Genomic DNA, 15,706 nt, shown 5'->3' with positions numbered 1-15,706 from the left:
ATTATTTTATAACGCCATATGATTTCAGCCAAAATATGGTTACAACATATAAGATAACCCAACATAATCAGTATTTTGGACTGAAACCCCTTTCATTTGAAATATGGGAAAATTTATATTTTATTTTGGTTGTAAGGCAAGTACTATAATGAGATTGTAGGCCCAGATTCCGCACACATATTTTAAATGGTAGCTTATTGGAATCAAATCACTTACTCAAGTGGGTACTTCTGCATAGAAGGGGATATTATCCCCCTCCCCCACCTCCTGACATGGGGGTCAATTTATCAAGCTCCGTACAGAGCTTGATGCCCCATAACCTGTCCACCTGCTCTGAGGCGGCGGACAGAAATCAACCCGATCAAATATGATCGGGTCTATTGACACCTGCTGCTAGCGGCGGGGGCGGCATTGCACCAGCAGTTCACAAGAACTGCTTGTGCAATGATAAATGCTGACAGCATATGCTGTCTGCATTTATAGATGTGCAGCAGACATGATATGTCATGTCCGCTCGCGCATTAATAAATTGACCCCATGTACTCTCCTTTTTATTCTGACATATGCTTTTTATCTTGACTTTTTATGCCCTTGGAGATAGCCATATTTGTAGAATAAAAAATGGGGCAATATTTTCCTGAGTTATTTTATTTCCTAGTCCTGACATATGACCCTACAATGAATACTTTTACTTTGCCGTATGTGTTATTCTACTAATAATTATTATGTTCTGAATAAATGATGAATGTGCGCATGATAAAAGCATACTTATAATAGCAATATTTTAAAAAGATATCAGTCTTGCAATAGAGATCGACTGTTATATATTATAAAGGCCTGAAATCAGTATTTGAAGGCAATCTTGCCAAGAGGCATTTTATTACACCTCTCTGTGTGAGGCGATGCTTCTCTGACAATGGTGAAATGTTAAAAGTAGCATTGTTAGCGCTGCGGAATCTGTTGGCGCTCTACAAATAACCGATAATAATAATAATTGCCACCTGTATTGTAAGTGTAATGTAAATGATCCAGGTACACAGTCTAGAATGGCAATAGAATTAACGTGTCAACAGAAACTCAACCTCTTTTGTTACAAAAAAGGAGCTGGTGGATTGTCGGTATAAAAAACATGCGTATATCCTGTGTTATGTAGATGTATTATGCTGTTAAATAATATAATATACATTTAAATTATTTTCGTTATTTAAATAAATTAGTTTTTAACTTTGGTATGTTTAATTTTAGCAATTAGATTTCATATACCGGGATATTAATATCCCATAGAACAGTGTTTCCCAACCTTTTTGCAGCAAGTACCCCTGTAGGCATACAATTGTTTCCTATGTACCCCAATTGTAGCACACATATTATTGAACTTTTATATGAGCCAAAATAGAAATCATGTGTATCACTTGATTTGATAAGCTTGTATTAGATATATTAATGAAATAAATATATAGGAATCAGATATTTGTTTTATGTTTTCTGGAATTTCATATTTGGCAATATTACAGCATAAGCATAATAAACACACATAGCCCATTGATATTAATAATTATGTGCAATTAATACAAAGAGGAAAATAAACTGTTTTTGTCATGATAAGGGAATTAATATTTATGGTACCATCTTTCTATTTTTAAAACATAAACAGATTTTTGGTCTCATTTTACTGCAGCACACTACAGTATCATGCACTTACCTATTTCACAGTGGAACATTTATCTGACACTTGTCTTTGTGACACTTGTTCACAGTAATACACTTTCTCTGATTGTATCAGCAAAGCTCAACTACAGTACTCATATGTCACTAACAGGCCAGTGAATCAGTGACTTAGCAGTTGCCTAACCTTGGCAGTGAAATACTCACACACTTGCTTTTTCAGGCTCATAGACTATGGTAATACATTATTCCAAAATATAAAAAGTAATTAACTTACCCTTTCTCGAAAATTCATTTGAGTCTATAGGATTTTCATTGTATAAAGACACCATAAATGTTTTGTTGTCTATGTCAGCAGTCTCAGGATGATCACACGGGTCAATGTAAATGAGGGCTCCTTTGAAGCCAAAGTCTTCTAACAACGAAATCTAAACAAAAATAAGTAGGCAAAGATCAGATTATACTAACTTCAAGAATATTATTTATTACAGTATACACACACACATATATACACAGTAGAGGTTCCTCCATAGAGGCAGCACCCTACCATTTTTTTGTGGCAAAAAAATAAATTAAATTAAATTTGGGGAAGTCAGCTTACTATTTTAGGAGGGGCATGCGGTGAGGGCTGTCTTCAAATAATAATAAAAAAAACTGTCAAATTCTAAGGGTGTTTTTTAGAAATATGGTCTGTCTGAGAGCACTTTCCGCATGACCAGTCTGCCTCATAAGAGTTTTTTTTACTTAAATAATTTCCTTTCCATAAGACTGCTTAGTCACAGATGTCCTAACCTCCTAATATCCAGGCTGACAGCATGAGTGCGGGTTACATATCACAGCTTCCATTCCATTGCTATTACTGCCACTCAGAAATGGCACTCTGCTCACAAAACATGCCAAGTAGACAATCTGGGAGAGAACGGCACATGTATCACAGCAGAACAGCAGAGATGCCTGGGAAGCAAAATTAATATAAACTTATTATTGAAGGAGGCCGGTTTCAGCTGAACCTCCTGCAAAGGGAACTACTGACATCTGACTCAATCTGTAGTGGAGAGGTAGTTTATATACTGGGATTTAAAGACGAGTAGCACTGGACACAGTAAGGCATGCTGTTACAGTATTAGACATGGGAGAAAGTCATTAGACTGGGCCATAGCTGAATGGGAATATAACTCAAGCTATTACAGAGGCTCAACCATAGACAAATGTAACATGCATAAATAGTGTGAGAGTATGCTTGATGATTTATATTTATGTTTATAACCCCCCTTTAGGAAGGCTTCATCATCATCAGTATCTCACCATTCTTTAGATATACTAACACCTATGGGCTTACTAACATTATTGATGCATGTCGCTGATGATTAATTTTGTTTTATGGATTCAGAAGAAGGTCACAGATTTTATTTTATAACTGTTGCTGCATTTTGTTGAAGGGGCAAAACTAAAATTGGTGCATCAGGTAAAGTAATACCAAGGCCCAAGTCTATGTGGTCATTATCTTTGTATAGCTACTCTTCAGAATTACACAGTGCAGCAGGCTTGTGAACAAAGCTAGAGAGAGATGCTTGTGATCGATGCAATGCGCAAAAGCTTCTCCTCAGAAATACTGAATAACATAACATACCAGTCTCTACCTTGTTACTGAATTTCAGCAATCCACTTGTCTCATACTGCAAAGCCAGTCACTTTTTTACTACAGACAGATGCAGAAAACTCAGTTACTTCCTTATCTAATGCAGCTGTGCAATCCAGCTAGTGTATTTGTGCAAACTGTTCAGGCAGAATAACTGCTAGAATATTCTCTGGGTTATCTCTTTAATATACAACACACTCAGTTACTTTCTTATGTAATGCAGCTGTTCAATCCAGTTAGTGTAATTGTGCAGAATAAAGTGCTAGTATATTCTCTGGGTTATCTCTTTGATACATAACAAACTCTGAAGCACATCAGATATGACTAGTCTATCTTTTCTCTTGCATTTAGTTAACATGGACTTGAGGAGATCTTACTGCAGCAGATAATGGCTGATACACTCACTGTACAAATAAAAGTTCTAACTTTGTCTGCAGCAGCCACATGTAGCAATGTCTGAACTGTCTCTGGAATCCATGCACTCAGTCTGAAAAACTCCTTTCAGCTGTGAAACAGCAACACATTTTCTCCCATCTCCAAGTCTGTGCAAACTCCACAATTCTCTTAACACAAATTTCTCCTCTCTAGCACTAAAATCTCCTCCCTCCTCCCAGATGGCATTTCTCTTCCTTCATACAGTTATTAGAGCAGCCATCTTGGGTAAGGGCAAGGCCCTTACATATTCCCCCCAGAAAAAGAAACTTGCTGTCCCCATGTCCCCAGCAAGGGGTACAAGAGTGACACCATCAATATATTTTCTTTAGCAAGTCTACTAACAAAATTACATATTCATCATGAGTCAAATTATGGTTAGGCTATACAGCTTTAAAAATATATCGTACAGCAGAAGTTAGAGCAGGCAACAAGGGTTCAACATTATAACCAGGGTTTCCTAGTGTATCATGTGTAAATTTATTTGGGGGATGTATCTTTTTTGTGGGTCTTTTCTCTCTATAGGGACTTCTACTATCATAATTTATAGGGTTTGGAGAATCCTTATCTGGTATAGGACTGTTAGGGAAGGATGGCAGGTCAGGTTCAGAGGTTGAAGCAACAGAGGAGGCATGTTCATCATAATAGGTCTCTCTTTGCAACGAAGATCTCATTTCAGGGTCTGATTAAATTGAAGAGCCTCAATGTGGGATATTATATTCATTATTAATTTACATGCTTTAGCCTTGGCCCTCATGATATGTAACATCATGCTGCAATTGAGATATAGGCAACAAATGGTTTCCGGTGCCATGTTTTCACAACACCATTTTCATCTGCTATCTGGAAAACTGGAAGACCTGGTAATTGTCTAACTATTCTATGGATACTATTCCTCCATCTAGGAGCTAACTTGTGCTTGTCTTGTATCCCTAAATTCCGTAAAAGGACACAGTCTCCTGGTTGCAAATCCTGATGTTTAATTCTCTTGTCATATTGTCGCTTGTTAGCATCATTTAATTGAGCAGTAGCTTCTTCAGCTAACATATAAGCCATTTGTAAACTCTCTTGTAATCGCCTGACATACTGATAGTGACTCTCATGAGAAACTCCATCTGGTGACACCCCTAACTGGAGATCCATAGGTAGCCTCGCTTCTCTTCCAAACATAAGGAAGTATGGTGAATAACCCGTGGAATCATGTCGGGTGCAGTTGTAGGCATGAACTAGTGCTTCTACTTGACAAATCCAAGTTCTCTTTTCAGACTCTGACAGGGTCCCTAACATATCTATCAAAGTTCTGTTAAACCTCTCAGGCAAGGCATCTCCTTCTGGATGATAAGGAGAAGTTCTCGTTTTTTTGATACCCAAAACATTCATCATTTATTTGATGAGGCGACTCTCAAAGTCTCTACATTGATCAGAATGCAGTTTCTTAGGAAGACCATAATGAATGAAAAACCTTTTTCCAGAGAACTCTAGCCACTGTACTAGCCTTCTGGTCCTTTGTTGGGTAGGCTTGAGCATAACGGGTAAAGTGGTCTGTTACAATAAGAACATTTCCAATGCCACGAGAATCTGTCTCAATGCACAAAAAGTCCATGCAAACGAGATCCATAGGACCTTTACTTTTCAGATGACCCATAGGTCATAGCTTGAGTTGGAAGAGTCTTCCCTCTGTACACATCTAAAACATTTATGAATATAGTCTTCTACATACTCTCTCATCTTTGGCCAATAACATCTATCCTGCAAGAGGCCAAATGTTTTTTCTATCCCAAGATGTCTGTGCTGATCACGCAAGGATGACAGAACAACTTTTCTTAATTTGGCAGGTAACACCAATTGTCTTCGATCTGGATGATTGTGGTATTTAACTACTTGAAACAGAAGTCTATCTTTAATTTGAAACTTATCCCACTCTCTATTTAGTGGACCCGACCATTCCCTAGGAATTATTTTCTATAAGTGTGGGCTATCAGTTTGAACAGCTTTGCAAAGTAGTACAATTAAAGGATCTTGTTCCTGTGCATTTATTAATTCTTCAGGAGGTATTCGAGGCCATCTGGCCATTTCAACTACAGATTTTTTACAATAATATACGGGCAGAGCTTGTGGATGACACCCTAATGAATCTACTGCTCTCAAATCTGAAAAAACGGGGGTTTCATCTTTGCAGAAACTGGTTTTGCAGAATGCTCTCACACCAAGTGAAGGAATTTATTCCCATTGGGAATCATCTGTTTGTTCTGGTAGTCCTGGTCGTCGGGACATTGCATCAGCACTATATTCTTAGGTTCTGGCTTGTAATGTAACTTTAAAGTGTAATTTGATAGTGCAGCCAATCGCTGATGACCGGTTGCATCCAACTTTGCTGTAGACAAGATGTAGGTGAGTGGATTATTTTCTGTTCAAACTTCAAATTCTACTCCATAAAGGAAATCGTGGAGTTTATCCACTACTGCCCATTTCATAGCCAATAACTCAAGCTTGTGGACTGGATAATTCAGTTCACTCTTAGACAAACTCCTACTTAGATAAACAACAGGTCTCAACCCTCCAGGATACTCTTGGCGTAAAACTGCCCCCAAACCCACATAGCTAGCATCTATATGTAGCACTTAAGATTTCTCAGGGTCTGCATAGGCCAAGACAGGTACTTCAGTTAAACTTTTCTTTAAATTCTCAAATGCTTTGGAGCACTCTGGTGTCCACCGAATTCCCATTGGAGTTTTTGCATTTAGTGACTTTTTAGCATCATCTTTACTATGTTTCAGCAAGTCGTTTAGGGGTTGAGCTAACTGGGAGTATCCTTTCACAAATCTTCAATAGTATCCACAAAATCCAAGAAATGATCGAAGTTCACCAATCTTGTCAGGCTGTGACCATGCGGTTACTGTTTCCACCTTAGCAGGATCTGTAGACACCCCCTCTGCCGAGACCACGTAGGTCACAGATAATTGCCCAAATCTACATTTCTCTGGACTTAACTTTAGGCCTTCTTTGTGAAGATGATCCAATACTTTCAGCAACCTTGTCTAATGTTCTTCCAAAGTACTACCGAATACAATAAGACACTCACGTCTATTCATATCTCCCACAGTACGTTCCATTCACCTTTGGAATGTGGCTGGAGCTCCACAGATCCCTTGTGGCATCCGTGTAAACTGATTGAATCCTAATGGACAAATAAAAGCTGTCTTTTCTTAGTCTTCTTCAGTCATCCCTACCTGAAAATAGCCTGATCTCAGATCAAGAACACTGAACCAGCGGCTGCCATTAAGACAATGTAAAAACTATTCAATTCAAAGTAGGTCATATTGGTCAGTTATAGTTCTTCGATTGAGAGTCCGATAGTCAATGCACAGATATATAGACCCATTCTTCTTTCTAACCACTACAATGAATGAAGCCCATGGACTCCGAGGAGGAACAACTATCCAATATTTTTGCATCTTAGCCAAAATGGCATGAACATCCTCAACATCCCAAGGATGCAATATCCTAAAGCTTTCCCTAAAAGATGAATGGTATGAACCATAATATTTTGAACATTCCACATCCATTTCTGCAGTAGAAAAACTCCTGCATGGATCTCCATAGCCTTCTGCAAGTGCTTACAGGCCTCCTTAGGCATTGTAGATCCCTAAAACTTAAATTGTAGTTTTTCTGTTTCTATTTTTGAGAGAGAGAAATATTTACAAATAGCCAATAATGAGTCTACTACTGGATAAAGATATCCCAAAGTCTTATTGAAATCAATACCAACAGGGTATGGGGCCAAATGTTGTACCTTCACACTTAACCACTGTGGTGGAGGCCCATCCTTTCTTCTGTGTAAGATTTCAGGTACCAAAATCCAACCCTGCTTGGTTGCATCTTTATCTGGCGTTTCAAGAGTATAACAGTCCTCCCAAGGTCTGCCATCAGGGTACACCACCAAACATTTTAACTCTTTCATCCCTCCTGGGGAAATGTAAGTAACTCCGGCAAAATAGTTGTAGCACTGACCAGCATATTGTCTCAAAGATATATTTTCAACCTCCTGACATAAAGCTGGGTGTAATGACTTGTCTATTTCTTGCCGCCCAATCTCCATCATCAATTTCTGTAGCAAAGAATGTACATATTTGTGTTGGTCCCAAGAATTATAGGGGCTTCGGAATCTTTGCAGGTTTCTGGGCAGATCAACGCCTTCACTTACATGGGGTATATCATACTAGTATGTAACTGGACTATACTAATGACTAGAGTGACAACTCCATCAACAGCACACCTATTTCCACCCACACCTCTTAAATCAATTTGAGAGGGAGGCCTAAGGTAAGTATCATAAAAACTATGAAAGATTATGGTGCACTGAGATCCAGTGTCCAACTGCGCCTGTGTAGAAATATTACAAACTTTTACTCCATTAATGCCCTTGGTCCAGCTACATCATCTTCAGATAAATCAAATTAAATATCAGTTATTCCCTTCATCTGAGGGGCTGTAAATCTTCCCAATAAATCACCAGCGTGATTTGAGAAATGGCCTATCTCTCCACAAGTGAAACAACTCCCTTTTGGTCGAGTAGTACTTTGGAGTTTTACAGGTAGTTTTGCTCTCTCCAACTCAGCCTTTACTTGATCAAGCAGTCCATTCTCCATAAGTTCTTTCAACAAAGAATCTGCATTTTTTGAGTTTTCTAATTTGTTTCTAGTCTCACTTTTACCTATGCAAGCTTCACCAGACGTACGCACAGTGTGGAAACCCATTTCTTCTTCCTGAGTCCTCATCATGGGCATAAGGGCATTAAACTCTTTTGGTGCTTAAAAGTGCAGTTCAGCTATAAGGAAGATGGTTATTGGACGGTCTGGGATAATGCCACGAAGGAACTGTTCGTGCCTCCTTTTATTCATATTTTGCCGGGTCACTACCCCTTTTCGAACCAATAATACAAGCTGCTCATGTAGTCTTAATAGAAAATCAGACACCTTCTCTGTCTCTCGCTGCTTCAGTAACCGAAACTTATACAAGAGATCTTCTGGATCATCAAATGGACTATATAAGGTATTTAAGAAAGATATTAACTGTACAGCAGTAGCTTCAGGGTATTCCTCTCTATGGTGTTGCAACAATACTTGTGATGGTGATCTAACACTTTCTAAGAGGCGGACAAGCTTCACTGTCTCTGGACAGCTCCATTCTTGCAGTACCATTTTAGCATGATCACACCATGCTTCAAAACCATCCTCTTCTAGAAACAGGAAGGTTTCCTGAAAATATCTTTAGTTTCTGGTAACTGTATGTATGTGAGCTATCTGTGATGCTTGTAGCCAACATCTTCAGAACTTCAGATAGACTAGACTCCATATTAGATTCATTTTGAGATCCTCTAACACCCTGAACTTCGTTTTCCTTGACTAAATGAAGTTCTGATTGTATGGCATAAATGAGGGGTAGTCTGACTGAAGGTAGCCCCAGTAGCTGTAGCTCAGAGGGTTTATGTACTTCTAAGAAAGACTGGTTGGTGTCTATGAATATGCTACCCCAAGTGTTATCTGGTACTCTTTAAATGATACTATCTTAGGGTACTCTTTTAGTTGAAGTTCTCTCTGGAGAGACTCACATAGTTTATCTTGACGGGTTCCTACTGGTATCCAAGTCACAGCCACTGCCTGTTCATTTGGTACCTTTTTCTGCATTGTCCACTCTCTCACCTCTTCTAGTTTTAAAAGATACATCTCTTCTGATTTTGCTCCGCCTCTCGGTCTCAGCAGTGGCTCCATCTGTAACACCCTTTCCTGACCTTCCTGACCTTCCCTGAGGTAGGCGATAGTGTCCAAATATGTATACATATGTATTTATGCATTAATATGTGTATATATGTATTTACAGACATATATAGACATTGCATTGGAGCCCTTTGCAGCTGAAACATATTTATGCAATATTAATTTTTAATAAAGGTTATAACTATGTATTTATTGTAAATATTTCTTATTCCAATGTTCTGTACATAGCAGATATTCCTACTTATATCTGTTTATATCTATACCTATATATATAATCATGTATGCTATGACAACCGGTGGACCTGTGCAATGAGATTTGCAGGACGCCGGAGGCACTTCCGGTAGTATGTGGTGATGGTGGTGGGTAAAGTATAAATGCTGTATATTTATTTTAATATTTGTAATGGTCTGAGGACGGGGTTAACAACCTCGAAACGTCACTTGATTACAGATATTGAATTAAGACCCGGAGAGTGCGCTCCTAGTTCACTTGTGTGTATTTAGCTTTGAATGCACCCCGGGCACTTGTGTTTACTGAGAGTGTGTGCAGTGCCCCACGGACATTTGTTACATACATATATACACATATATATAAATATATATACACACACATATATATATATATATATATATATATATATATATATATATATATATATATATATATATTTATATAGATATAGATATATATTGTACCAAAATACCATCAGATATATGTAGAACTATTTACATTTTTAAATAGAACATATTCATCTATGTGAAGAATATTGGAATGTGAAATATTCATATTTCATATATTTTGAAGTCAGGTTAGCGCACATGAGAATATGTGATCGGGTTTTCGTGAGTGTGGGGTGTTAGTTTTTTTCCATATTTTCTTCTTCATTGATTTATATGGGGAAATATGTGAATACACACGTAATATTCTAATTAAAGCTTTTTGCGCTCGTCGGGTTAGCGACAGAGCAAAACAGTTTACTTTCAACTCATAATAAGAGCGCAACCTGACGAGATCAAAAAGCTTGCTTCTAGCGCAATTAGCGATTGAGCATTCCAATTGTAATCTACCCCTAATCAACAATAGCAAACATTTCTAAAAAAGGTACAGACTATGGCATTCCTATTATAACTGTTTTCATCTTATAAAATTATAAGACATTTTTCATTTAACAAACTTGAGTTAACTACTTTGAGTTTTTTAACCATTTATTTTCTTGTGAAGGAAAAAAAAGAAAACAGCACATTTGAAAGTTAACCACAGAACAAGCCAAGAGAAATCAACATTAAAGGGAGAGTATACACTCATTTTCATATAACTGCATGTAATAGACACTACTATAAAGAATACGATGCACAGATACTGATATAAAAATCCAGTATAAAATGGTTTAAAAATGTACTTAGAAGCTTTCAGTTTAGCTCTGTTGAAAAAGTATTTGGAAAACCCACTGCAAGTGTGAAATAAGACAACTCCCCCCCTCCTCCTTCTTTTGCATATGAAAAGACCCTTTACACAAAGAGGAGCAAGCTGGAGAAGGTAGCTGACGGTATTCAAATGAAACTTTGGGGCTTGGTTAGGAGTCTGAAAATCAGAGCAATGTTATTTAAAAATAAGCAAAATTATAATTTAAAAAAAAAACAAAAAAACTTTTTGGGTTATATAAATAGATCATCTACAAAACATTTATGCAAAGAAAAAATAAGTATATAATGGCCCTTTAAGGGAAATAATCTAATAAACATATGTATCATTGTCTGTTGAGGTTTAGAAGTGCTATGTAAAGCTTATATAGAAAAAATACTCACCAACATTGCTAATAATAAAGAAAATATCAACGTGCATTTTTTGTCTTCATATCTATACTGTACATGTGGTGTTAGACAACAAATAATCCTAATACAATATGTGTTTAATCTTAATCTTAAGTAACTAATTAAATAGATTTAAATTGTATGTTGTAAACAAAATTAAATTGTAATCATGCAAAAGGTTTTTTCCATACACTTCTAAATTTTTGTTAGCCTTGATTCTAATATACGTGAAATCAACTTACCCTTACTGTGCTTTTTAGCTAAAAGAACAAACTAAGAATATAATAATAGATGGTTTGCATAGCTAGCATGTCCCCAACTATTGAGCATAAGGTATGTAAATAAAACCATATTATTAACACAGGAATGATCTACATTTTTAATGAAGATACATTTGATCAAAACATTTTAAAATAGTAAACCAATAGAACAAATTTAACTGCTAAAAAGTGATATGTAATAATTAAAAAATTCAAAAAATGAATAGTTATTTATGTTATTAAATCTTGCGCTAACCCAAAGCTTGCAAAAATCACAACTTACAATATTGCGCATGCAATAACCTATTCCCCCATAAAAGTCAAAGGAGAAAAAACGTGGGGAGAAAAACTAACGCCCAATTTGCGTGCTAACTTAATCGCATATTCTCATGTGTGCCAACCTGACATGAAAATATGAATATTTCCCATTCCACTGTTCTGTACATAGCTGAATATGTTCTATTTAATCAGAAACAAATATATATATATATATATATATATATATACACGCATATATAGGTATAGTAATATACATATACAGTATATAGGAATATTTATTTAAAAATACATAGAACATATTATGCTATGTGCTGAACATTGGAATGTGAAATATTATAGTAAATACACAGTAAAACAATTTATTTAAAATGAATGTTGCACATATATGATTTTTTATGTTTTCATCTACATAACTGCAAAGGGCTGTAATGTCTGTGTATGTATACATATGTATTTATGTGTTGTATATATATATATGTATATATATATATATATATATATATGTATATATATATATATATATATATATATATATATATATATATATATATATATATATATATATACATATAAATACATTTGTTCAAATATATATTGTACTATGTCTATAGTGTGATGCCATTTTAACTGGACAGCCCTTCTTTTATTTTGTATCATTATAATGTGCCTATGCAAGTGAATTACTATAATGTGACTTATGTTAAGGCCAATCATAGTGCAATGTCATTATAATGGGCTCATGCAGACTAACTACTATCACGTGACACTGACCTATAGTTGGGCTAATTGAAGAGTGTTAAATAATTAGACATATATATGTGTGGTATTATTTGAATGGTTAAAGCATTAGTCAATCTTAGTGAGATTTTGTTTAATTAACTTTTTTTTTATCTGTTTAATAATTTTTAGTATTTGGTCACATTACCTATTAGAATAAGATCTGTGTAATAACCCATTGAATAAGATCTATATGCTTTAAAGTTATTCCATGTTATTTATGGGAGATTGATTATTATTGGCTCTGCAAATAATAAGTCCTGGTCCTGGGGTTAATCTAGACACAGCTAACACATCTGACACAGGTGGAACCTCAAATCATGTTGTGTTTGTCTGATCAGAATTAGTGTAGACTAATTATGTTTATGAAACTTCAATATTACAGGGAGTGCAGAATTATTAGGCAAGTTGTATTTTTGAGGATTAATTTTATTATTGAACAACAACCATGTTCTCAATGAACCCAAAAAACTCATTAATATAAAAGTTGAATATTTTTGGAAGTAGTTTTTAGTTTGTTTTTAGTTTTAGCTAATTATTAGGAAACTTAACAAAAAACAAATATATACCCATTTCAATTATTTATTTTTACCAGTGAAACCAATATAACATCTCAACATTCACAAATATACATTTCTGACATTCAAAAACAAAACAAAAACAAATCAGTGACCAATATAGCCACCTTTCTTTGCAAGGACACTCAAAAGCCTGCCATCCATGGATTCTGTCAGTGTTTTGATCTGTTCACCATCAACATTGCGTGCAGCAGCAACCACAGCCTCCCAGACACTGTTCAGAGAGGTGTACTGTTTTCCCTCCTTGTAAATCTCACATTTGATGATGGACCACAAGTTCTCAATGGGGTTCAGATCAGGTGAACAAGGAGGCCATGTCATTAGATTTTCTTCTTTTATACCCTTTCTTGCCAGCCACGCTGTGGAGTACTTGGACGCGTGTGATGGAGCATTGTCCTGCATGAAAATCATGTTTTTCTTGAAGGATGCAGACTTCTTCCTGTACCACTGCTTGAAGAAGGTGTCTTCCAGAAACTGGCAGTAGGACTGGGAGTTGAGCTTGACTCCATCCTCAACCCGAAAAGGCCCCACAAGCTCATCTTTGATGATACCAGCCCAAACCAGTACTCCACCTCCACCTTGCTGGCGTTTGAGTCGGACTGGAGCTCTCTGCCCTTTACCAATCCAGCCACGGGCCCATCCATCTGGCCCATCAAGACTCACTCTCATTTCATCAGTCCATAAAACCTTAGAAAAATCAGTCTTGAGATATTTCTTGGCCCAGTCTTGACGTTTCAGATTGTGTGTCTTGTTCAGTGGTGGTCGTCTTTCAGCCTTTCTTACCTTGGCCATGTCTCTGAGTATTGCACACCTTGTGCTTTTGGGCACTCCAGTGATGTTGCAGCTCTGAAATATGGCCAAACTGGTGGCAAGTGGCATCTTGGCAGCTGCACGCTTGACTTTTCTCAGTTCATGGGCAGTTATTTTGCGCCTTGGTTTTTCCACACGCTTCTTGCAACCCTGTTGACTATTTTGAATGAAACGCTTGATTGTTCATGATCACGCTTCAGAAGCTTTGCAATTTTAAGAGTGCTGCATCCCTCTGCAAGATATCTCACTATTTTTGACTTTTCTGAGCCTGTCAAATCCTTCTTTTGACCCATTTTGCCAAAAGAAAGGAAGTTGCCTAATAATTATGCACACCTGATATAGGGTGTTGATGTCATTAGACCACACCCCTTCTCATTACAGAGATGCACATCACCTAATATGCTTAATTGGTAGTAGGCTTTTGAGCCTATACAGCTTGGAGTAAGACAACATGCATAAAGAGGATGATGTGGTCAAAATACTCATTTGCCTAATAATTCTACACTCCCTGTATGCAAGCATACTTGTTTTTATGTATTTTATTACATTATAACTGTTTTTAAATACTATGGGCCAGATTACAAGTGGCTTGTTAATGACATTAGCGCGTGACTTGATACAAGTCCATGGTAAAGTGAGTTTACCATTTCTCTAGCACAACCTATAATTTCAATGGAGATTGTGCTAACTTACATTTATATTACAAGTTGAAATTTATGTGACTTGAGACCTGAATTAAAGTGTAAGGTTTTAAAAAAAGTTGCCCTAAACACATTAAAATAAAGTATTACACACATATACAGTACACATTTTTTTATGACAAGGTGTTTGACTGGAAAGAGCTCTAATGTACTGTATATGTATATATATATATATATATATATATATATATATATATATATATATATTTATACATACATAGAATAAAGCCCTTTGCCTGTCTTTTTTTTCAAACACCCGAGATCTCATATCTTTAAACCCTTATATTTTTTCTAAATAGTTTTTAATTAGTTGGTGTTATTATGAGTGCAAGCGTACTTTATAATGTATGTTTGATGTCTTTTGTGACACTTTTTGCTTTAAAAAATATTTAACCACAGCTCTGAGGTCACGCTAACCTGACACCCAAATTGATCCCGTTTACTTTCAACTTGCAGGGACGTGCACTCATAGGAGGCAGGGGAGGCAGTGCCTACCCTGCCATATGTGGCCAAAGCTTAATTAAATTTTAATTAAAATCTAATTTTATTAAAATTAAAAAAAGTCCAAGTGCTGCAGCGCCACCTGTGTTCTGTCAATATATTAGCAGCAAAAATTGGGACAAATAGGAGGCACCCCTCTTGATGCCTCCTAGCAAGTGAAGATAGATTAATCAGAAGGAGGAGTGAGTGCAGTGAGCAGGGTCATGTGACACAACTGGAAGCTGAGGTAACCTAAGAACAGATGACACCAAGCAGAAGAGTAAAGTAGTATTCTACATCTCTTGTGATTCACAAATTGTGTTCAGATACAGCTCATTAACAGGGGGGGACAGTAAGTGAGCATAACCCAATACTGATGGGAAGTCAAAGGGTCAATTCAAATTTAAATCCATAATTTAAAACCCAGAGTTTGAAGTTAAGTGTGCAGTGTCCACATTATTTAAATTAAAGTTTTTGACATTGAATATTGCTAAGA

General features: G+C 36.5%; 1 protein-coding gene across 1 annotated transcript in view; it reads right to left on the bottom strand.

Annotated features, from left to right (window-relative positions):
• Window positions 1–15,706, bottom strand: part of LOC128657477 (inactive N-acetylated-alpha-linked acidic dipeptidase-like protein 2) — a 1,132,059-nt gene that overhangs the window by 277,271 nt on the left and 839,082 nt on the right. The window contains exon 5 of the mRNA XM_053711832.1: window positions 1,943–2,093. Within this exon, the coding sequence (XP_053567807.1) occupies window positions 1,943–2,093 (151 nt within the window). The remainder of the gene's footprint in view (window positions 1–1,942; window positions 2,094–15,706) is intronic.

The sequence above is a fragment of the Bombina bombina genome, chromosome 4 (genome assembly GCF_027579735.1).
Source record: "Bombina bombina isolate aBomBom1 chromosome 4, aBomBom1.pri, whole genome shotgun sequence".
Classification (NCBI taxonomy): Eukaryota; Metazoa; Chordata; class Amphibia; order Anura; family Bombinatoridae; genus Bombina; species Bombina bombina.
The sequence above is the reverse complement of the archived record's forward strand: the minus strand, read 5'-3'. Positions and strand labels throughout refer to the sequence as shown.